This window comes from Entelurus aequoreus, linkage group LG11, assembly GCF_033978785.1.
Source record: "Entelurus aequoreus isolate RoL-2023_Sb linkage group LG11, RoL_Eaeq_v1.1, whole genome shotgun sequence".
NCBI lineage: Eukaryota > Metazoa > Chordata > Actinopteri > Syngnathiformes > Syngnathidae > Entelurus > Entelurus aequoreus.
In genome coordinates this window covers 57,736,102-57,761,758 of record NC_084741.1, presented here as the reverse complement: position 1 = coordinate 57,761,758, position 25,657 = coordinate 57,736,102, and the positions used below count along the sequence as shown (strand labels likewise).

Below are 25,657 nucleotides of genomic sequence, written 5' to 3'. Positions count from 1 at the left end.
GAAGTACTTTTTTACAATACTGCAATCTGAAATGTAGTATTTTGTAGAATAGTTGACTTAGTACAGAACACCATCTAATAGATGCAACAGGAAAGTTTTGCAAATTAAAAATGTTGCAAGTTAAAAAACAAAAGCAAAATAAAAATATTGCAAAGGCCAAAAACAAAGGCATGGGACAAACTTCTCCATATCTTTGCTTCCGTTAGCTTTATACACGTGTTCCTGGGTACTTACCACCTCTACTGGGTAGAACAGAGAGCCTCTTGATTAGATTAAAAACCGCTGCCACATAGCTGCAGGTTTATGTATCATTCTAACATGAATACTAGACACACATAATCTCCAGGGGGTCCCCGTTGCCCTATATGAGAAACAATGGATTAAGGTCATTAGGCATTTGAAAAAAACAAAAAACGAGTGCAACTGGGATAGATTCTAGCATCCCCCACCACCCAGAGAGGGACAAGCAGTAGACAATAGATGGATGGATAGTAAATATGCGAGACACCTTTGTTCTTCTTTATTTACAAAACTTTATTCATTTCCATTGCTTGTGGGATCAAAATCTATTGCCTTTTTTCTCTCTCCAAAAAGTGTATATATTAGATACAAAGCTAAAAAATAACCTAGATCATTCAAAAACTGACCCAACCCTAAATTTGGGAAACCCTACCCGGACTAAAATAACAGGGCACTAGTGATATTGTATAGTGATTTAATAGTGACACTATTTTGTATTTATAAGCAAACAAAAATGAAATTTTTTTAGGTACTTAAAAGACTATAAAGTTTTATCATGAATTAGACAAGTGTTTTTTTGTGTGTTGTTTAGCCTCGTTATGAATGCACTCAACACTGGTAGGAATTACAGCAACTGATTAAAGGCAGAACTCCTGAGTATACAGTAGGTTTATTTATGATACACATAACAGAGGATATGAGCAAAGAAAAAGGGCTGGAAAAAAAAACCCAACGTTGCTATAAAATACTGTAGCTGTTAGTTCCACAACTTAATGAATATACATTTTTACTGCAATTATGTATGTGTATATATATATATGTATATATATATATATATATATATATATGTATATATATACACACACACAAAGCATAAATACACACACACACACGTGTATATATATACATATATATAAATGTATGTTAATATGTATATACATACGTGTGTATACATATATATATACATATATATATATATATATATACACATATATATATATATACACATATATATATATATATATATATATACACATATATATATATATATATATATATATACACATATATATATATATATATATATATATATATATATATATATATATATATATATATATATATATATATATATATATACATACATATTATACATATTAATATATATATATATATATATATATATATATATATATATATATATATATATATATATATATATATATATATATATATATATATATATATATATATATATATATATATATATATATATATAAAAACATTTTACATTGCATTTTCGGTTTTCAAGTTGGTTTTGCACACTCTGCCACATCTAGCTTCCTGCCGCTGCTGCACATTTTGGCCAGATTCTATGGACAGAAACATGTTAAAGTAGCTTATTAAAAGACAGAGAGAGAGAGAGAGAGAGAGAGAGAGAGAGAGAGAGAGAGAGAGAGAGAGAGAGAGAGAGAGAAAAACAATCTTACATTAGCTGCTCGTATGATGCTGTTGGGAGACTGGAGGGCTGCAAGATCCGTTAGAATTTTCTTGAGATCATTGTTGCACTGATGTTCTGATGATGGAGAGACGTGATGCATTGTCATCAAAAAAGCGGGGATCGAATCAGATTCTGGCACTGTGTGTGTGTGTGTGTGTGTCTGTTTACTTGGTTCTGGAGAACTGTGTGGCTTCAGTTGCAGATACGGATGCTCTAGCAGCTCGGCAATAGATACTCGCTCCCGAGGATTTCGAACCAAGCACTTCTGTCCAACAAAAGGTCATATCAACGGTTACTGACTAATAGTAAATGTAACTTAATAATTGTGTCCAAGGCATTTAATTTGTGCATGTTTGCACAGACTGTATTAACGTTATTCAAAAACTACAACTGTAGACATATTCTACAGCTGTCTTTCAAGTCATGTACGGTATACTTTTTCCAAAATCAAGCTTCAAAGATTATTTGTCAATTCTACCTTTCTTCTATAATTTAAGAAAGAGTAAGGACAGTTTCCAAAAATTTCCAAGGACTTTTTGTTACTCTAATTTCTAAAACTTCTTCAGTATTAGAAATTAGACTCACACGTCAGTTAATGTTTATAATCCTAACATCCCTTTATGCTGCTCAGTGCACCCTGCTGATAACTGAAGATTACACAACCATCCATATTAATAACAAAATAGTTTGTTAATTGTGCTAAAATAAGACAATTTCATATTTATTGCAGTTCATAGCGACTTTTTTTTTTTTTAAAACCAATTAACAGTCATGCAAAATTCCTACAGAAACTGAATTATGCAGTTCTTATTTGTGTATGGACAAAATATGGGTCCATCTTCTAAAGCTTTGTACTGTATTTAATTTAAATTTATACATAGCACCAGATTACACAAATTGAAAACGCTACGCTATTTTAGTTAAATTAAGATTATAAAACTAATCTTATTTACACAACAGCATGTAATACCTGTTTCTACCTGGGCGCTCATTTACAATTTTGAATCTGCTCTCTGCAATCACCTTCAGTTATCACACATCTTTATTTTGACCGTGTATTACTTTGGGGTTTTTATTATAATAAAGCTGCGGCTGTCGAATTTAACTGAGGAGGAGTGATTGCAATACAGTCGGCTAGTCTGCGCCTGTTTCTATCAGTGTTCATCAGCAGCCCATGATTAAAATGTATCGGTCAGTCCCTCCAGGATTGCCTGTATATGCAGCAGGTCTTTTAGAAAGTTTTTTTCAGTAACATTGAATCAACTTGTGATTATATTAGTTTGTTATTAATGTTTTCAGTGTTCTTTGTGAACTTAACTGGACAAAACACAGGTTTTCAACCCAAAAAATATAAGGTCTTTTTTTCAAATTACTGTATTGTTTTAATTATTTATGACTGAAAATCATCATTGTCTTTATTGTCAGCTGTCTGCTCTGTCGTCGCATGTTGTAGACATTCTCTTCGTATGTTTGTTTTGACCCGGAAATGGCGAGAAAACAACGAAAAGACGCCTGGTTCTACCACTTTTTTTTTCTTTTTCATGAGGATTATGATTCATTCTTCATCTAAATGGAAATATATCAACATCCCAGTGACAGCAGCCATTGTACAGTAAGTGATGTTTAATATTTGTCGGCTCTCATGATATCTGCAGTGAGTAGTAATTATAGTGATGTTGTTGAAGGAAATAGCAAATGTCGTGATGCGTTTTTGAAATGAATGCGCGGAATACAGTCAAAGTACGTAACTATTACATGTTATTATGAATATGCCTGTTATTAGTTTGACTTATCCTGGAGATATAAAAGGTAAAATGAATATATAAATACATGTAAACTAGAAAGTGAGGACGCTAGTGTGTTGCTAACTATTTGTATCCTACATTACACTACACAGAAGGGTTAGCGCAACTGGCAACTGTCCCCTTTGAGCAATAAAGAGTTGATATATTGTTACATGTTGCTGTTTCTGCTTTGTCTACACAAGAAACAAATACAAGTTATGACAGTTGATGTGGGCGCTTGAATGCCACTTACACACAAACTGGATTAGAAAAATGACAGACTGGCCAAAACGGGCGGTGAAATTGTGGGCATAAGACAAAGTTGCGAAGCCGTGCATTATTTGCAGTAATTGGTTGAATTTGCCGGAATTGCCACAATCGCAACTTCAGAAATTCTTAGAGGGACTGATTAGATGGTACCTTGAAGTTTGTATTTCATGGTCTTTTACCTTTAACACATCGAGCAAATCCCTTTCAGCGAGGTCAGGAAAGTCGATCGTATGGGAGGGATCAATGATGGCATGTAGCTTGGTGATTTGATGGGTGATGCTTTGAAATGGAGTCTTCCCATAGGTCATAAAGTACAAGATACATCCAAGGGACCACACATCCCCTTTCGGACTTACCTTAAGGACAAAGAAAAAAATTAGCCCACACATCTGAAACCAGAATAAATCAATTGAGATAAAAGTACTTTTGAGCATGCTTTTCCACGTTGTGCTGAAGTGTCTTTAATGGCCTCAGGGGGCATATAGTTCAGCGTTCCAACCTGGAATTGAGAAACAACAGCAATGCATTACTATACTACAGTTAAACTCAAACTGTGGTATGTGTACCACTAGAGGTGCACAGGTTCCACCAAGTGGTACACCAAATAATCAATTAATTGAAGTCCAGTGTTTTATTTTCCCATATTCAAACAGTTTTACTGCTCAAACTGTGTATAATGTTAGCGTGGCCTAATATATCAAATATAATTGTTAAATAAAACCTGTAACTTGTTTTTTAATGAATACTTAGGCATACTATGCTACTGTATTTTAATGTTGGTCATTATGCTGGTACTTGGAGGGCCAAGGTTTTTCTGAGGTGGTACTTGGTGAAACAAGTTTGAGAACCACTGCGATACTATATTCACTCAGAACAAACATGAATTCACTACTCAATGCACTAAAACCACTTACTTGGGAATCTTTCATGATGCTTGTCACATCTGGTTGGATTCGATTTGCAATGCCAAAGTCTATCAGCTTCAGTGATGCATTCACGATTACAAAATTAGCTGGCTTCAAGTCACTGTGGACGATGCCTGGCATGAGACAAATCACAAAGAACGAGTGGGTAGAAATTAAGATAAATAATACAAACTAACTAAAAGTATACAGATGAAAAGAGAAACTACCATGTTGGTGGATAATACTGACAGCTTCTAACATATTCTTCCAGTAAAACTTCCTCTCAAGTGGATTCACAGACTTTCGGTTCCGCAGCCATGTGTTTAGATCCAGATTTCCACACTCCATCAGCATATAAATGTAGCTGTTGGTTATTTCACTGAAAACACAACCAGCATAGCGTTAACAGGGGCCAGGAACTGTTGTAGCGTACACTTTCACAAGTGTATGTATTTGTCCTTCCCATTCACTCCTTGTAATCATCCATCCATCCATTTTCTACCGCTTGTCCCTTTTGGTGTCACGGGGGGTGCTGGAGCCTATTTCAGCTGAATATAGAAGGCGGGGTACACCCTGGACAAGTCGCCACCTCATCGCAGGGCCAACACAGATAGATAGACAACATTCACACACTAGGGCCAATTTAGTGTTGCCAATCAACCTATCCCCAGGTGCATGTTTTTGGAGGTGGGAGGAAGCCAGAGTACCAGGAGGGAACCCACACAGTCACAGGGAGAACATGCAAACTCCACACAGAAAGATCCCGAGCCCGGGATTGAACTCAGGACTACTCAGGACCTTCGTATTGTGAGGCACATGCACTAACCCCTGTTCCACCGTGCTGCCCCCTTGTAATCGTGATATTGAAAATCCACCATTGCCACAGGACATTTATTAAAATGTAATTATCTGTACACCATGGAACTTCTTTCGTTAAAGTATACTGAACAAAAATATACATGCAACACTTTTTTTTTTGCTTCCATTTTTCATGAGTTGAACTCAAAGATCTAAAACTTTTTTACTATTCAAACAAAACACGTATTGCTCTCAAATATTGTTCACAAATCTGTGTTAGTGAGCACTTCTTTTTTGCCAAGATAATCCATCCCACCTCACAGGTGTGGCATATCAGGATGCTGATTAAACCGCATAATTATTTTTACTTTAGGCTGCCCACGATAAAAGGCAACTCTGAAATGTGCAGTTTTGCTGGTCTTTGGGGGGGTCAGAAAGTCAGTCAGTATCTGGTGTGACCACCATTTGCCTTAGGCAGTGCAACACATCTCCTTCGCATAGAGTTGATCAGGTTGTTGATTGTGGCCTGTGGAATGTTGGTCCACTCCTCTTCAATGGCTGCGCCAAGGTGCCGGATATTGGCAGGAACTGCAACACGCTGTCGTATACGCAGATCCACCGCATCGCAAACATGTTCAATGGGTGATATCTAGTGAGTATGCTGGCCATGCAAGAACTGGGATGTTTGGCTTCCGGGAATTGTGTACAAATCCTTGCAACATGGGGCCGTGCATTGTCATGCTGCAACATGAGGTGATGGTCTCGGGTAAATGGCACAACAACGGGCCTCTGGATTTCGTCACTGTATTCTGTTCGTTGTCCACTACATACGCCTGCCCATACCCTAACCCCACCATGGGCCACTCGATTCACAACGTTGACATCAGCAAACCACTCTCCCACTTGACGCCACACACGCTGTCTGCCATGTGCCTCGAACAGTGAAAACCGGGATTCATCCATGAAGAGATCACCTCTCAAACTAGCCAGACGCCGTCGAATGTGAGCATTTGCCCACTTAAGTCGGTTACGACGACAAACTGCAGTCAGGTCGAGACCCCGATAAGGACGACGAGCATGCAGATGAGCTTCCCTGAGACAGTTTCTCACAGTTTGTGCAGAAATTATTTGGTTATGCAAACTGATTGTTGCAGCAGCCTTCTGGTGGCTGGTCTCAGAAGATCATGGAGGTGAACCTGCTGGATGTGGAGGTCCTGGGCTGGTGTGGTTACACGTGGTCTGCGGTTGTGAGGCTGGTTGGATGTACTGCCAAATTCTCTGAAACGCCTTTGGAGAGAACTTATGGTAAGGAAATTAACATTCTATTCACGGGCAACAGCTTTGTTGGGCATTCCTGCAGTCAGCATGCCAACTGCACACTCCCTTTAAACTTGCGACATCTGTGGCATTGTGCTGTGTGATGAAACTGCACATGTCGGAGTGGCTTTTTATTGTGGGCAGCGTAATGCACTCCTGTGCAATAATCATGCTGTTCAATCAGCATCTTGATATACCAAACCTGTAAGTTGGGATGAATTATCTTGGCAAAGAAGAAATAAATGATAAATGGGTTATACTTGTATAGCGCTTTTCTACCTTCAAGGTACTCAAAGCGCTTTGACACAAATGCTAACTAACAAAGATTTAATCAGATTTGCCAACAACATTTGAGAGGAATAGTTTTTTTGTGTAAATAGTAAAAGTTTTAGATCTTTGAGTTCAACTCATGAAGAATGGGAGCAAAAATAAAAGTGTTGCTTTTAAATTTTTGTTCAGTGTATGTGTAGAGTACTTACTAGTCATAGAGCTTGATAATTTTATCGCTGTATTGCTGCAAGTGGTTCAGATGTTGGATCTCATTTTTGTAACTTTCCACAGTCTGAGTGTCTGCCTCCTCGAGGTCTACATATTTAACAGCAAACAACTGTTTTTTATGATCCAGGACCTGGTATACCTAAAGAAAAGAGACGGCATGTTAAGAGAACAATCCAGGGTAATACTAATTACTACTGTTAAAAGGGAGGTTGCATTATATCATATCTTTTTCCTGTCATTACTTACCTTGCTGGATCCTCCTTGTCCAATCATTTTAAGAATGAAGAACTGCTTGCCTTTGATGGTTATAGTTTCATTTGATGGTGCAGCAAAGGAAGCCTGGTGAGATTAGAACATTTAAATCTAATTACTGTCAGAAATAGTACATAATTAGAGTAATAATAAATATCCAATTGTTCTAACAAGGTTTTCTTTTGGCACCAAATTAAATTTGCTACATGAGTTTAAACTTGGTTGGTTGATCTTTCAATTTTTTCAGACTCATATGCAAAATAAGCATTAGGGATTGTGAGCAATCTGAAGTGAACCTGTTTTTTTGATTTGTAGTCTGCAGCATAAAAATCATCAAGAAGCAGTACATTTTTGTTTTATAAACATTTGTACATTTAGTATATAAGTAGGGGATATCTCCATACCACTTTTTCAGTTCTAATATGATACCTAAATTAGAGCTTTGAGTATTGGCCGATATCGATCTAATACTTTATCAGCATGAATCATACAAACCTATTATTTTGTAATGTGGAATGTTAGAAAATGCTTGATCAAGTGAAATTACTCATACTGAGAACAATGGTAGGTATTAAAAATACTAACCTATTTATTATGCCCCTATGGAATGGACTTATTCTGTCTTTAAATTGAAGTGGAGTAGTCATTTTTTTTGGTGATACTTAGTGGCCACAATAATTCAGTAAGTTAAGTTTATGACGCAGTATGTTGAATGATGCGGACACAATTGTTACTGGATATTTTCTAAAGGCGTTCACAGATTCAAATGTACGGTGGGCGGAGCGGACTCCGCTGGGAATGTCCCCAGTCGTCTGAGTTTCCATAGTCAGGCACACTGTAAAATTTGTATTTCTCTGTGCATATATTTTTCTGTCATGGTGCCTTGACAACAGTGTTGTCGAGGAAATGGAGCTGCTCTACCTGCTTGTTATGCAAAGTAGTGAACTAAAAAGATTGTAAGTGTTATGTATAGCCATTAAAGAGGACCTAGCATACAAAACCAAGTTAGCTTACCGGTTTGTACCTGTTTTTGTGTATTTGGGATCTGCATAAGTCCCTAAAATGTGAAATCAAACCACGGAGGCATGGCAGAGCTATTTATAAAACCTTACTTCATAGCAGCGATAGATCTTTATCGCTCTGGAATAACCTGCCTCAAATTCTCACCGGCATAGAAAGTAAACAGGTTTTTAAAATGAAAGTAATATTTTATCTGAGTCTTTACATTAGTTTGCTCGTTGATGATTGTAGTTATATTTATATGGTAATTATTATTCTGTGACTGTAAATTGTTTGCTTGTTTTCTTATTGATGCTTTTATTTGTTTCTGCATTGTGTAGTTATAATTATATGCTTTTACTTGTAATTGTATTGAATTGTGGACCCCAGGAAGACTAGTGGGTTGTTGAGGCAACCAGCTAATGGGGATCCTTAATAAAAATCAAAATCAAATCATCTTTTTCCAAACGAACCGCTTGGAACGTGCCCAATTTGTGACGTTTTTTCCCCCAGTTGTGACATCAGCGGATATCTCCATATATTGTAGAAAATTACCCGAAAAGCTATGCCATTGTAGTCTGACATAGTTGAAAGTTCCTTCTTTTTCCTCTGTCCTCTTGTTGTGGGTCAGGCTGGCTTATTCATGCATCCTCCGCTGTTGCCATTTCTAATTAAAAAGTAGCGTATAATTCTAACTTATATTTGTCAGTAGATTCGAGGGGGAAAAGACGCAATTAAAGTGGAGGCACGTAAATAAGACCGCCCACAAAACAATGCATCCTGGAGACAGTCAGAAAAGCAGCTTGAAGATGGTCAACAACAAATAATCTATGCAAAATTTTGACCAAAGAACTACCGTTTCATGTTATGTAGACCATCAAAAAGTGTTTTAAATGTAGAAAAAAAAATCATTGAAATGCCACAAGAGTGAGGAAGGGGGAGTATTGTTCGCTATAAGCTGCTACGAGCCAAATGTTGCAGAAAACGGCAGATCTGTATCACATGTAATGTGGGTCGATGTGAAAAATACATGTTTTTGTTTGACACAAGTGCGCGGAGCAGAGTCTGCGCCTTCATTAAATATGAGCTTTGCGTGGGCAGGTATGGCGGACAAACACTTTGGGTATGCGCGAACCTCTGCGGACCCCGTTCCGTGTACGTCAGGTCTATTCAATACAAAACTTTGTTTTGTATTGAAATTGCTGACTTTGTGATCTCTTTTGTATTCGTGGTCGTGTTGGTTTTTGTCTGAGAGTATTGATCAAACCTCGTTTAATACATGTAGTGCTAAATTTGACCAGTAGAGGGCAACAACGCTACTAGTAAGTCACATACAATGTTGGGTGTGTGAATGTTGTGTAATTTCTATATGTGTAAACATTTGTAGTTTATTGTGTGAATATATTAACACTAAACCTATTTTCTTTTTAAAAATACACAATGGACATTATTTATGTAAAATACACGAATGATGTTATACTTTAGTTACGTTTATTTTATGTTTGTATTTTCAGTCTTACAAACTTAAATGAAGGAAGAAGTGTAAAGAAATAAAACCGAGGAAAGAAAAGAATGCAAAAGAAGGAACATACATCCTCAACAAAACTTCTCGAGCTTCTGTTGGAAACAAGTAGCTAAGGCAGAATAATACATTTATTGACAGTGCAGTGTGAAAGCTGATGTGTTTACACTGCAATTAAGTAAACAAAGTCTCAAAGAAGTATAACCTGCAGAGGCACTTTCTGACTAAATATCCACATTTTGATGTCCGACCCCTGGGTCTCTGGGCTCTTGAAACTGAGGCCTTATTCATTATGTAGTTGAATAGCTCTGGTGTATATTCTTTCCGAGTATGTTTGGGCATTAAAACGCTTCCGCCTGGGAGACTTTGTTTCTTTAAGTAATATGCAACTACAGTATAATTATTGATATGATATTTGTTTGTATTGACAAATGTTGGGTTTTAAACTTCAATATTGTTCAGTTACGGACACTTTTTACGTATGTCTAGTTTGTATGCTATGTGAATTATATTTATATAGCGCATTTTCTCTACAAAACCAAAGTGCTTTACGTAGTAAATCCCATTATCTACATTTAAGCTACATTTAAACCAGTTTGGGTGACACTGAGAGCAAGGTGGGTAGTGTCCTTCCCAAGGACACAACGGTAGGGACTAGGAATCGAACCTGGAACCCTCAAGTTGCAGGCACGGCCGCTCTACCAACTGAGCCACGCCGTGGAAGACATTTAGCTGTCAACTGACTCTCAAGCCTTGCACAAGTAAACGTGCTGCAGGACTGCTTGTATCGGAGATTTTAGATGCAAGGTATAATCCAATATTTGATATCAATACCGAATAGAGACACCTCTAGTAAAGTTACAGTTGGATATAGACATACATTTCTAACAAATCTAGAGTTAAGAAATTTAGAGCAATATATTGTTCATATTTGGGTTACACACTGTATGCCATGGTGACAAATGTCTCAAGGAGCTGTACCTGTGGAGTCTGAAAACCCGATACTTGGTTCAAAGGCGTGCATGGCTGCTGAACAGGTCCAATTCTGTGTGGTGCAATTGTGGAGGAATATAACACTATGGGATCCCTCTTTACAATAGGTGTAACAAAGCTGAAGGAGAGAGAAACAGAATTTTAAAAAAGGCTTGTTTTACAGCTACAAAGTATAGCATGGTAATTCACACAACACAACCCTAATTTTCGTGTAACGATTCATATTATCAAGTACTGTAATTTCCAAGGCAAAAGCAACCCTCCTCCCAAATAATATGTGTATTTAATCAAACTTCCTTGTCAATATACCTGTTAGCATATGGGTTTCTGTCGTTGTTTGGAGTCTGGCAGACAATTTGTGGATTTGATTTTGATGGACGAGGGAGAGACGGAGTTGGGAGTGAGTTCAGCGCACTTGAAAGCAGTTTGGGAGCAGGCGGTGTTACAGGTTTATCCTGGAAAAAAGAAACGTTTTGAAATGTAAATAATTATAAATAAATCAGTGTCAACCAAAGTTATGGAGGTAAACATATTGACGAATGTGTAATGTGATGTATTTTGTCGCAAACATTGTCCACTCCTGAATGAAAGTGTGGCATGACTAGTGATTTAGACAAGCCCCAGTAAAAGACATGAAAGTTGATGTCATGTTGCTTCAAAAACAAATCAAAACTATTTAATACAAAGTATATGGAAAATATCTGACCTCTGGAGAAACATGCTCCATCAGAGTTGGTATTTTCCACTCTGAAACACCCTCCTTGCTGGCAGGTTTGGGCGGCTCCACTGTTTGGGCGACAGCAACTCGAGCAGGGTGCTGCGGCTCCTGATTCCCGCCAAAAGTTGACACATCCATTTCAAAATCTAAAAGATGCAGGATAGCAAGTTTTGAAAACCCAAAGTCAAGCAGGATGCAAACAAGACCTTTATAACCATACAACCCATACGACAAATACCTGTGTGGACTTGCTCCTTCTTAGTGGGAACAAGTTGTTTCTCTCCAGTTTTCAGGTTCCGCAGAGCTACTTCCAGGAGATCAGCTGGTTGAGCTTTTAATGACTGGGCTTTGAGAAGTATGGAAGTCGCCCTGGTCACATTTCCTTAATAAAAACCCTTTCAGTTAATAGTCATGTCATACTTATACATTCAGTTTTAAGATGTGTTTTACATTGTACATAGGCGTCAGATTCAGAAATAGGAAAGCAATTAAAAAGGAATAAAAGTCAAAATCAGAAAACATCACACAGTAGTTACAATTAATGAGCTACAATACCTTGAGAAACCTCAAACTGAGCATGTGCAATGTGGACAAACGCAAAGGCTTTGCAGTTTGACCTTGCAACTATGAAATAGTCTTCAGCTTCCTCAGGGTCATCCATGCTTTGAAAACAAAAAAGAAAATCAAATGCAAAAGATATTTTAAGAAAAACTAAATACTGTAGTTTGTTTAAGGTGGTTGTGTTATGGAGACCACATTGGCAACTAACTATGTAGGCATTTTTATTATTCTAAATCCAGATGCCCGTCGTTTTGGTTCACCACAAAGTTGAATTCAGTGATTTGGAGATGTGTCCCAATACCTTTGGCAATTTAATGTATCATAGGTAGATCTCACAAAAGTGAGTTACCCCTCGCTTCTCAGCAACATTTTCTTATTACAGTATGTCTTTTATGTGACGATACTATAGAAATGAAGCTTGGTAGTCAGTGTACAGCTTACGTATATAAGAGCCTTGATTTATTACTATGCACTGTAAATGACTCAATATAGAGCCATTATTGTCCAAAAAGTTTGCAACACAAGTGAGAACCAAGGATAGTGCGTCTTGCCTCCAGTCAAGCATAGTGATGGTAGCATCATGGACCGGAGTACAAAGGGATTAAGGCAGTGAGTAATAGATTTTAAAAAATGGCACTCAAACTGAATTTTGACACTTTGGGCACAATTTGAACACAGTGGGGAGGGCTGTGCAATATGGCCTTATTTTCTTCCCCTTTCCCCTGTACTTTTTTTTTCTTTACAAAAACTTAACAAATGCAACCTCTACTTCCCTCTTAAAATTGAAGTGCCAGGTATTTTCTAGTTTAAAAAAACAAAACACCATTTGTAGTTTGTAACAAAAGGAGGCAGACTTGTTAACATTCATATTCAAAGCTGTACCAATTTCACAACATATTAAATAATGGAAAATGTGTTATTAAACCCAGGCTTAATTATGTAGTGTACTCACTCGTGTTGCCAACTATTTTGACAAAAAAATGAATGTCACACAAAAAGCAGTCATGAACGTATCGTGAAAACAGCCTGTAGTGTGTGTCCACACTTACCCCTTGAGTTCTGCATATCTGACCAGTATTCTTGCATAAGTGGAGTTTTTGCTGTATTGTCTTATAGGCAGGCGGGAAAAGACTTTAGAATAATAGTCCTTGATCTTATTTAGGAAGTTGATGTCTGTATGAGGGTTTCCTCTTTTTTCCAGGTTTACCAGGTAAGTCCAACATGACTCAGGGGAATTTGAATTGATGACCTGTTCAAAATTATAAGTTACATCTGAAAGGAAAAATCGAAATGTCCATCAAGCATAAAATACATACATTCCCAGTCCCAATTTTCTCTGTATACTGGTCGGCAAAATATAAAGGCATAGATTTTCTTTGGGCTCTAATACCATCATAATTTAGGGTGTCCTTTGTATCATGTGTATGCAGAAGTGTGGTGGTGGAATCCACAGAGCCCTGGTCATCCCAAGGGCGATGATCAGGAGTTACTGATGTTGACTGCAAACAACAAACAAAAAGGTAGTGATTAACACTTTCTTCTTCAGCAGCTTTTACAACAAACCTGAGCTGTGCGCTTACAGCCAGCACTACAAATACTAAAAGAGGAATGCAGCATACTAACCAGGGCTGGGTAAAGGCAAGGACTTTACCATACGTATCATGATACTTGAGTCACTGTACAATACAGTATTGCGATATTCTACTTAGTTCACTGATAAATTGAAGATGCATCTTAAAATGTGCTTTGTATATACAGTATGAACACTATTTGAATAAAAATGACACTATAATTCAGTCCAAAAAAATAGAAATAAAAAAAATAGTTAATGTATTCCAATTGTACACTAATTGGATCAAGTTTCTTGTCACTTAAATGTAAAAAAAATCCCTATACTTCTTGTACTGCTTTGCTCATTACTACCGCCGCACAGCAAAGTAGCAGCAGTACAGCGACACTTTGCAGAAATCGACCTTGAGTTAAAATTGTCCCATAACATGACTTTAAAAAAACATGTATTACTCGGATAATAAAGACATTAAAGGGGAACTATGATGATTTTAGTCTTTCTGACTTATAAACGTTGATACAATGTTGGATACTCATGTTAAACAATGCCAAAGCATCGAATCATAAGGTTGATGTATTTTGGCGTGAGTTTGCACGCCGTTTTCGATGCCGCTGCCCGCGGTTTTTTGCAGTCTGGCTACGTCATCAGGCAGAGGGGGGGGGAGCATAATAAGTAAAGCCAGCTGAGTTTGAGGAAACATGAAAAGGTAGATGTAGTGACTCCAAAATCAGCCTATCGTTTGAAAGTAAAAGCATCAGTTTGGTACTTGTCTGACACGCTTACTGTTTGGCCAGTAAAACACAGAGAATTCCTAAATACAACGTTGTGAATGGTTTAATAAAACAGCAGATTTTAAGGTCATAAACTTGATGGGTCTGTCTATACGCAGTATTAAAGCATCTAATGTTTAAGCATCTAATAGCGCAGTCCACACAAATTATGGCTACCCAGGGGGGGCGTAACAGAAAATTTAGGAGAAACACTGCCTTATACACACATGATCTGACTCCTACAGTAGGATAAAGTATTATTTTCATCTAATAACACCGCACAATAACACCGACGTGTGACGTACAGTGACATAAATGCTGGTAAGAGCAGCTTTTCTGTGCATCTCTATCAAATGTAAGAGTGCTAGCATCACAGCTAACGTTACCCATTCCGCTACCTGTCTGCTCGGGGAGGGCGTATGACGTTGCATGCGCGACAGTATGTGACGTATAAGAAGGTGCGCTTGTTTTACGTCTCTGTGAGAAGGAGAGACAACAAAGAGTGAGAAACGCCTGTAGTGTAATGCCCGCAGCTAAAAGCAGCTGCGTGAGAACGAATACTTGAATATCACGATATAGTCATTTTCTATATCGCACAGAGACAAACCCGCGATATATCGAGTATATTCGTTGTATCGAGTATATTCGTTATATCGAGTATATTCGATATATCGAGTATATTCGATATATCGCCCAGCCCTACTGTGGAGCTAAATGTACATATTATCTGGACTACAAGGAAGTGTTTTAATTGCAGTGGTGTACGGTGCGACACATTTACACGCAAATGCAACTAAAAATAGACCGTGTGATTTTAAGAAAGAAAAAAAACTGTCGCACATGTGCGAAAAGGGATTTCAACCCTTTCATCGCATTTTGCTCCCTCAATAAATCCATCCAAATTTGATAAAACTACAGTAAAATGTTTGCCCATGTGTATAGCATGTTTGAAATAAACTTAATCCATAACCACATGGACTGTGATTGATCACTCGCGCTGAGAGCTGTGTGTATCGTCCAGCCCTACACTCGTTAGCGACTGTGCAAGCACAGTTTAGGAATGTTCTCTGTGTTTAATTGAGCGCTACAGTAGGCCTTTTGATGACATTGTGTCTATATGTATGAGTGCACATGTGTACCTTGTTTGAGTGTTAAAAAATGAAATTGTGAAATTTAAGACATGGAGTTTGCATGTTCTCCCCGTGACTGCGTGGGTTCCCTCCGGGTACTCGGGCTTCCTCCCACCTCCAAAGACATGCACCTGGGGATAGGTTGATTAGCAACACTAAATTGGCCCTAGTGTGTGAATGTGAGTGTGAATGTTGTCTGTCTATCTGTGTTGGCCCTGCGATGAGGTGGTGACTTGTTCAGGGTGTAGCCCGCCTTCCGCCCGAATGCAGCTGAGATAGGCACCAGCTGCCCCCGCGACCTCATAAGGGACAAGCGGTAGAAAATGGATGGATGATAATTAAGACATTTCATATTTCTAAAATGTTTTTTCTGTGCTACTATTTTTTTTCATTTGGTAGCACCGGTGCTACTAGTGAAAAAGCTAAGCGTACAGCCCTGAATTGTAGATTCCATCCATCCATTTTCTACCGCTTGTCCGTTTTTGGAGTTGCGGGGGGTGCTGGAGCCTATCTCATCTGCATTCGGGCGTAAGGCGGGGTACACCCTGGACAAGTCGATTACAATCATAATAAATCCCCTTATTATTATATTTTTAGAAACAGTATAGCGATAGATTGCCATATATTTCCCCCCAACCCTGATACTAACCGGACAGTTGACAATGTCTCCAACAACTTTCTTTGACAAGGATGGCATAAACTTTGTGCTCACGCTGGAATCAGATGCTTGCCTGAAACACATTGACACCACATCACATGGTGGAATTTGTGTGTCACAAATTGAAATGTATAATCTTCACCATCGAACAGGTGGAGGCAAAAAAAAATGTGCAAGTGGTCACTTGGCTAAATCTGGGACTACTACATTTTGCGCCATTTAACGTGTCTCATGTGTGCTGATATGACAATAAAGTTCCTTAAATCCTTAAAAAATACACATTAACAAAAGCATTAGAATATCTAGCCATTACATGTCAATGACGTGAGCCTTTAATTTCCTGTTTGTGCCAGTAAAAGCACCTACATTTGGTAGAAAAGTGCATTTGTCACTAAGGGTTGTCTTAGCTCATATAAAAGACTTCTATTTATTTTTCTTCTGCAATAAACTCATCCAAATGGACTGCACCTCATGAAAAGGGAAATTGTTACAGATGGTAGGGTAAACACTGAATTAGGAGGTGTTTTTTTTACAACTTTTGTTCATATGTTCAAGGCTGTTAAACTTAGTTTATGCTATTGAATTCAGAAAAAATGTGTCGTAATATTTGTTTTGTAACAAAATTACCGAGACAAATTCTTGATGGCTGATGCATCATTTTTGTTAGATAGCCTCCCAAGAAGGTAATCGTCATCATCATCTTTTTCTGAGATCGAGAAAGGAACAAGCGGAACTCTACCTGGCTAGAAAGAAAAGGATTATACAGTAACAATGTGCCAAAATGTACTACGAGTATCAATAATTAATTAAATTCTGACCAATCCAACAGCCCTCTTGCGATAAGATGTCGACCTCCAATTCAGCAGCGAGTCATCTGACGAACCTCCAAGAGATTCCCTCCTGAGAATAAGGAGAGAGACAATATGTGGTGCTTTTCTAAACAAACAAAAATAATCAGCTTTAAAAAGTTGTTCTCTTCTTACCCCGAGTTAAAAATGCTCGACAGAAGCAAATCACCTGTGCCATCGGACATCCTGCTTCCTTTTTGGAAGTCAGAATCTTTTTTAACAGACTCGTGTGTGGTACTGTTATAGAATACTGTCCGAAAAAAACCAAAACAATGGAAGGACAAGACAAGAAAACATATAAAATGAAAATCAAGCTGATGTATGAGAGAGGTCAGTGATACAGTATCAGAGCAAGAAAGCACATTCCTACATGCAGGTCAAACACAATACCCTCTCACACTGAACTAAATTATTTGGGTAAATACAAATGCCAATAGTTTCCATAAATATACAGTACGTAGACTGTTTAGGCAAATTAACTAAAAATATTCTATCACTCTATTAACAGACCCAATAAAATACGTAAGCATGAACTCATTGAGCTATGACAAAAAAAGATGAAGAAAATTCTTACGTGGGTCGTTTTCCTTGTCCTCTGAAGGAACAATTTGCTGCACTTGCAACCTCTGCAAAGCAGCCTCAAGCAGCTCTTTTGGTTGGGCACCCAGTTCAATTGCATTCTGCAATATGTGCAAACCTCTCTTTGTTTTGCCTGAGTGACAGAGAAATACAAAATGTCAGATATGTGATCAGAAAATGTTTACTTAAATTAATAGCAAAGACGTATCAGTGTACCTTGAGAAAGTGCAAACTCTGCATATGCAATATGGACAAATGCAAAGTTATGGCTGTGAGATATTGCCACATTAAAATTGGCTTCTGCCTCATTAACGTCGTGAATTCTAACAAATGAAAAAACATTATTAGTCGAAAAATGTATTGAAAATGTGAAATAGAATGTAGTCACTTACACTTTCAGCTCAGCAAATCTGACCAACATTCTGGCATAGCTCTCATTTTGACAGTGTACTCCCAGTGGCATATTGGAGAACACTCTGGCATAAAAATTAATGAGTCGGGTGAGATGGGTATAATCCAAGTGAGGGTCCCCTTTCTTTTCCAGGTCCATCAAATATGAACGACAAGCTTCAGGCGACTTTGAGCTGACAATCTGATTAATATCGTCAGTGTCATCTGAAAGAGAAACAGTAAAAATGTATGAAATATGAACATACTGTTACACGTGAGACAAGTGATATATAACAAAGGGACCAATGCGCAGTACCTTCATTTAGATATTTTCTGATTTTGTTGAGCTTCTGACAAACCATGGCCAATTTCTGCATTCTGTCTGTATGCTCTTCTTCCTCCATCTAAAATGAAAGACAAAATATTTAAATTGTTAAGTTTGCCTCTGCAGGGCTAACTTCAGACCCGACAACTTCTTTAAAAACAATTGAGATTTTGAGAGCGAGGCAAGTTCAATCCGCGTTTCCACAACATGACGGAGTTTTCCGTACGAATAGGGAATTGTACAGACATACTATTGTGGTGTTGTGTTTATCACATGGGTAAATTAACGGAGTAAAATCACTGATGTATCATGTATTTTTAAACTGCTGTCACACTGCTATCCTCATGCCATTGCCTGGAGTTAACAGATGAACATGAGCTTTGAACTACCTCTGGTCTGTGCAATATACAGTGCATTGACATAGTATTCACAGCACTTCACTTGTTCTACATTTTGTTATGTTACAGGCAACAGCCTTATTCCAAAATGGAATATATACATTTTTGTCGTCAATATTCTATGACAATGTGAAGTTTTTTTATTTTAATGTTTGCAAATGTATATATATATATATATATATATATATATATATATATATATATATATATATATATATATATATATATATATATATATATATATATATATATATATATATTAGGGCTGCAACAACTAATCGATTAAATCGATTAAAATCGATTATTAAAATAGTTGCCGATTAATTTAGTCATCGATTCGTTGGATCTATGCTCTGCGCATGCGCAGAGGTTTTTTGTTTTGTTTTTTTTTAAATAATTTTTTTGTTTTTTTTAATAAACCTTTATTTATAAACTACAACATTTACAAACAGTTGAGAAACAATAATCAAAATAAGTATGGTGCCAGTATGCTGTTTTTTTTCAATAAAATACTGGATAGGATATAAATGTAGTTTGTGTCTTTTATCCGATTATCAATCGATTAATCGACGTAATAATCGACAGATTAATCGATTATCAAATTAATCGTTAGTTGCAGCCCTAATATATATATATATATACATATATATACACACTACCGTTCAAAAGTTTGGGGTCACATTGAAATGTCCTTATTTTTGAAGGAAAAGCACTGTACTTTTCAATGAAGATAACTTTAAACTAGTCTTAACTTTAAAGAAATACACTCTATACATTGCTAATGTGGTAAATGACTATTCTAGCTGCAAATGTCTGGTTTTTGGTGCAATATCTACATAGGTGTATAGAGGCCCATTTCCAGCAACTATCACTCCAGTGTTCTAATGGTACAATGTGTTTGCTCATTGGCTCAGAAGGCTAATTGATGATTAGAAAACCCTTGTGCAATCATGTTCACACATCTGAAAACAGTTTAGCTCGTTACAGAAGCTACAAAACTGACCTTCCTTTGAGCAGATTGAGTTTCTGGAGCATCACATTTGTGGGGTCAATTAAACACTCAAAATGGCCAGAAAAAGAGAACTTTCATCTGAAACTCGACAGTCTATTCTTGTTCTTAGAAATGAAGGCTATTCCACAAAATTGTTTGGGTGACCCCAAACTTTTGAACGGTAGTATATATATATATATATATATATATATATATATATAGTATACCGTATATATATATATATATATATATATATATATAAGGGCTGGGCGATATATCGATATATGCGATATATCGATATATGCGATATATCACGGGTTTGTCTCTGTGCGATATAGAAAATGACTATATCGTGATATTCGAGTATACGTTCTCACGCAGATGCTTTTAGCTGCGGACATTACACTACAGGCTCTTCCCACTCCTTCTTGTGTCTCCTTTTCACAGACAGCAAGCGCACCTTCTACATACGTCACATACTGTCACATCATACGTCACATACGTATACGCCCTCGCGGAGCAGGGAGGTAGCGGCATGGGTAACGTTAGCTGTGGTGTGAGTGGTGATACGGGAGAAAGAAGGTGTGAATCTGGTAACAAATGGAGGAAGAATTAATTCCCAAGAAAAACAGCAGGGGGTCCATTGTCTGGCGGTGGTTTGGCTTCAAGTGGGAATATGTCGAACAGACAACCGTAATTTGTCAAGTGTGGGGCAAAAGCGTTTCTACAAAAAGTAGCATTACTGCTAATATGTACCATCATTTAAAAAGTCACCCGCTAGAGAATGAAGAGTGCTTACTCCGCATGTCAACATCTCCGGCCGGTGCCACACCATCAAAATTCCGAGGCAAACATTTCCAGATCAACACCGTACGAAAAAAGAGTCGACAAAAAAAGGAGATAATGTCCGCAGGAACCTACCACATAGCGAAGGACGAACACTATTTGATTTCCTATTATGTAGCTCATTTTTATTTGACACCTATTGAAATATCTTGTGTGACATCATGTTTCTAAACTATTGTAGTGGCGTTCTGTACAAAAAGTGCACTTTAATTTAGTGTTGTTTTGATAAGTCATCTTAGTGACACCATGCACAAAAGTGCACTAATAGCTTGTTTTAAAATGTCTCTGACAATCTTGCACTTTCTGTTTTGGAAATGACATGAATGTTTGTGCCACTGCTTAATAACTGTTTAATAAATACAGTTTTGGTAAATTGACTTAGTTGTGATTTCCTTCTCTGCCTGAACGTTTAAAATTAGCATATATTAATGCAGTATGAACAAGAATGTTGTAATGTAGACACATAGAATCATCATACTGGTGTGATTATATGTATCAAGTGTTAATTCAAGGCTAAGGCAAAATATTGACATATATATTGTGTATCGCGATATGGCCTAAAAATATTGAGATATTAAAAAAAGGCCATATCGCCCAGCCCTAATATATATATATATATATGCTCAGTACTTTGTTGATGCATCTTTGGCAGCAATTACAGCCTAGAGTCTTTTTAAATACGATGCCACAAGCTTGGCACACCAATCTTTGGGCAGTTTCGCCCATTCTTCTTTGCAGCACCTCTCAAGCTCCATCAGATTGGATGGGAAGCATTGGTTTTCATTCAGGATGTCTCTGTACATCGTGGAATTAATCTTTCCCTCTATCCTGACTAGTCATCCAGTAAAAAAACATCCCCACAGCATGATGCTGCCACCACCATGCTTCACTGTAAGGATGGTATTGGCCTGGTGATGAGCGGTGCCTGGTTTCCTCCAAACATGATGCCTGGCATTTACGCCAAAGAGTTCAGTGTTTGTCTCATCAGACAAGAGTATTTTGTTTCTCATGGTCTTAGAGTCTTTCAGGTGCATTTTGGCAAACGTTTTACTATGAAATAGTTTCAATCTGGCCACTATACCATACAGCCTGATTGGTGGTTTGGATGGTTGTCCTTCTGGAAGGTCCTCCTCTCTCCATAAATGAATGCTGTAGCTCTGACACAGTGACCATCGGATTCTTGATACACTCGCTGACTGAAATCCATTTCAAGGAGCTCTGATAGAGCTTGAGAGGTGCTGCAAAGAGGAATGGACGAAACTGCCCACAGATAGGTGTGCCAAGCGTGTGGCCATCCATTTTCTATCGTTTGTCCCTTTTGGGGTCGCTGGAGCCTATCTCAGCTGCATTCGGGCGGTAGGCGGGGTACACCCTGGACAAGTCGCCACCTCATCGCAGGGCCAACACAGATAGACAGACAACATTCACACACTAGGGCCAATTCAGTGTTACCAATCAAGGGTAATGGGTCAAATGCAGAGAATAGTTTCGCCACACCTAGTGTGTGTGTGACAATCATTGGTACTTTAACTTTAACCTATCCCCAGGTGCATGTCTTTGGGGGTGGGAGGAAGCCAGAGTACCCGGAGGGAACCCACGCAGTCACAGGGAGAACATGCAAGCTCCTCACAGAAAGATCCCAAGCGCATGATCGAACCCCGGACCTTCGTATTGTGAGGCAGACGCAGTAACCCCTCTTCCACCATGCTGCCCCAAGCATGTGGCATCGTATTCAAAAATATATGAGGCTGTATTTGCTGCCAAAGGTGCATCCGTCAAGGCTGTGAATACTTATGTACATGTGATTTTTTATTTTTAATACATTTGCAATTAATAAAAAACTTTTCACAATTTCATCATGGGGTATTATTGTTTGTAGAATGTTAAGGACATACATTGTTCATTCCATTGTGGAATAAGTGTGTAACACAGTCCTTCTCAAATAGTGGGGCAGGCCCCCCTCAGTTGGGCGCAATGCAATGCCAAAGGGGACGCGTGTGACAGCGGGCAACATGCTTTATCAGTATCATGCTTCAAACTCTGCTTCAAAAAGCCGTGCCCCTGCTAAACGTGCTCATTGTAGCCAATAATCTTGTCTTCCTTATTTTGATTGGAAATAATAATAATTTGCACAAATTGAGATAGGCTCCAGCACCCCCCACGACCCCAAAAAGGACAAGCGGTAGAAAATGGATGGATAGAGGTTTCATAGGTTAAATGTTTTATATATTGGGCTCCTGAGCTAATTTAGTTTTGAATTGATTATAATTTATTGAGTTTAATTTTATTTTTTAATATCAAATGGTTCAAGTCGTTCAAAACATTTTTATAGCTTAAACAGGCATAGATTATTTTTTTTTTCCAGGTAAATTGATGCACTTCAAATCATTTTTGTCACCAACTAAAAAAACAATGTTAATAAAGTTATTATTTGTAAGTTGATCTATTGTTTTTTTTATTTTATTTGACGGTAATAATGATACAAAGCTATGCAGAGGCTTACGTTTAACAGTTTTAGATAAATGACACTGTTTATAGTAGAGATTGGGGGGTGGCACGAAATGTTTTCTTCTTCCTGGGGTGGCGTACAAGCCCAAATGCAGCTGAGCTAGGCTCTCCCCCCGACCCCAAAAGGGACAAGCGGTAAAAAAAAATGGATGGATGGATGGTGTTACACAGTGTTTTTCAACCACTAGTGTGCCGTGAGATACAGTCTGGTGTGCTGTGGGAGATAATGTAATTTCACCTATTTGGGTTAAATATATTTTTTGCAAACCAGTAATTACAATCTGCAAATTATGTGTTGTTGTTGACTGTCGGTGCGGTCAGAGTAACCGTGTAATACTCTTCCATATCAGTAGGTAGCAGCCGGTAGCTAATTGCTTTGTAGATGTCGGAAACAGCGGGAGGCAGTGTGCAGGTAAAAGGGTACCGGTATCTAATGCTTAAACCAAAAATAAACAAAAGGTGAGTGCCCCTAAGAAAAGGCATTGAAGCTTAGGGAAGGCTATGCAGAACAAAACTAAAATGATAAATAATGATAAATGGGTTGTACTTGTATAGCGCTTTTCTACCTTTAAGGTACTCAAAGCGCTTTGACAGTATTTCCACCTTTACCCATTCACACACACATTCACACACTGATGGCGGGAGCTGCCATGCAAGGCGCTAACCAGCAGCCATCAGAGGCAAAGGGTGAAGTGTCTTGCCCAAGGACACAACGGACGTGACTAGGAAGGTAGAAGGTGGGAAATGAACCCCAGTAACCAGCAACACTCCGATTGCTGGCACAGCCACTCTACCAAATTCGCCACGCCGTCCCTGAAAAAAACTGAACTGGCTACAAAGTAAACAAAAACAGAATGCTGGACGACAGCAAAGACTTACTGTGGGGCAAAGACGACATCCACTATGTACATCCGTACATGACATGACAATCAACAATGTCCCCACAAAGAATGATAAAAAAGTGAAATATTATTGATTGCTAAAACAAAGTAGATGCGGGATATATCGCTCAAAGGAAGACATGAAATTGCTACAGGAAAATACCAAAAAAGAAAAAGCCACCAAAATAGGAGCACAAGACAAGAACTAAAACACTACACACAGGAAAACAGCAACAAACTCAATCAATCAATCAATCAATGTTTATTTATATAGCCCTAAATCACAAGTGTCTCAAAGGGCTGTACAAGCCACAACGACATCCTCGGTACAGAGCCCACATACGGGCAAGGAAAAACTCACCCCAGTGGGACGTCGGTGAATGACTATGAGAAACCTAGGAGAGGACCGCATATGTGGGTAACCCCCTCTAGGAAACTCAAAATAATTAATGGCGTGATGTGACAGGTCGTGACAGTACACCTATTTTGAGACAAGAGCTATAGTGGTGCATGCTTGGTGTATGGTTTGAATTCATATCCAACAATTGCGACAACGACTTTTAACTGTCAATTGAGTTTCGTTATTTAATGACTTCTGCTGGTGGTGTGTCTCCGGATTTTTTTCAACGCAAAAAATGTGCCATGCCAAGGTTGAAAAACACTGGTGTAACATAACAAAATGTGGGAAAAAGTTAAGCGCTGTGAATACATTCCAGATGCACTGTAAGTACTTTGCAATGTCCGGTAAAAAATAAATAAGTAAATATATGAGGCATAATAAAATAAAACACAAAACTAATAGCTGGCGGGACTACTGATTGTCTTTGTTTACGACCTGTCTGAAGCTAAAGTAGGTTAGGTTAGCATATTGTAACACAAATGGACTGAATTACCACCTACAGGTCACGTTACTTGACTTAGCGCAATGGGTAGCATTGGTATGTAATCAAACTTTAAAGACAATTGTTCATATCTCACCGTATTTACGATGCCAGTAATTTTAATCCTTTTTCACTGAAGTCGGCCGCTGAAGTCTCGACTTCAACTATTACTTTTCAAATATGCCACTTCCGTCCGGACTGCTTGTTGATTGGCTAGTTGACGCTAGGGGCGGGGACGTCATGTATGTTTAAGTACTCACAAAAACGCCGTTAATACAAATCGTGTTTAGTTTTTGACAAAACATTAATTAATTATAACTAAAAGCCAAAAAAACATGTGTTTTTTATACATAATGTGAATTTTGCGATCATTAACGTCATGTCAGACTATACCAACAAGACAATGTTGAATCATCTAAATAGTTAGGAGGAAAACAGTGGTAATTTTGTATTTAATACATTCTAAAATGTTGTGACAAGTAATTAAAACAAACACGCAATGAAATAAATAGCTCCTCAACACA

General features: G+C 38.0%; 1 protein-coding gene across 1 annotated transcript; it reads right to left on the bottom strand.

The window, feature by feature from the left end:
- Nucleotides 1-1,484: 1,484 nt before the first annotated feature.
- Nucleotides 1,485-25,353, bottom strand: ttk (ttk protein kinase). The gene is made up of 25 exons (XM_062063594.1): nucleotides 25,231-25,353; nucleotides 18,620-18,707; nucleotides 18,306-18,528; nucleotides 18,130-18,236; nucleotides 17,909-18,046; nucleotides 17,470-17,584; nucleotides 17,305-17,386; nucleotides 17,114-17,229; nucleotides 16,478-16,559; nucleotides 13,749-13,857; nucleotides 13,408-13,630; nucleotides 12,353-12,459; nucleotides 12,036-12,179; nucleotides 11,786-11,943; nucleotides 11,389-11,534; nucleotides 11,068-11,197; nucleotides 7,560-7,652; nucleotides 7,295-7,452; nucleotides 4,928-5,079; nucleotides 4,710-4,834; nucleotides 4,220-4,294; nucleotides 3,975-4,151; nucleotides 1,910-2,006; nucleotides 1,731-1,816; nucleotides 1,485-1,613 (listed from the first exon to the last, which is right to left on the bottom strand). Exons 2-25 carry the CDS (start codon nucleotides 18,705-18,707, stop codon nucleotides 1,548-1,550), a joined length of 2,997 nt encoding a protein of 998 aa, XP_061919578.1. The 5' UTR covers nucleotides 25,231-25,353; the 3' UTR covers nucleotides 1,485-1,547.
- Nucleotides 25,354-25,657: the final 304 nt, after the last annotated feature.

Excerpts from the sequence above, each read along its gene's own strand:
- ttk (XM_062063594.1), bottom strand. The coding sequence starts at position 18,707 with ATGGAGGAAGAAGAGCATACAGACAGAATGCAGAAATTGGCCATGGTT. Across the intron at positions 18,047-18,129 it reads AGAGTTTGCACTTTCTCAAG|GCAAAACAAAGAGAGGTTTG; the intron begins GTACACTGATAC and ends TCTGTCACTCAG. Across the intron at positions 2,007-3,974 it reads ATTTGCTCGATGTGTTAAAG|AAGTGCTTGGTTCGAAATCC; the intron begins GTAAAAGACCAT and ends TTTGTTGGACAG.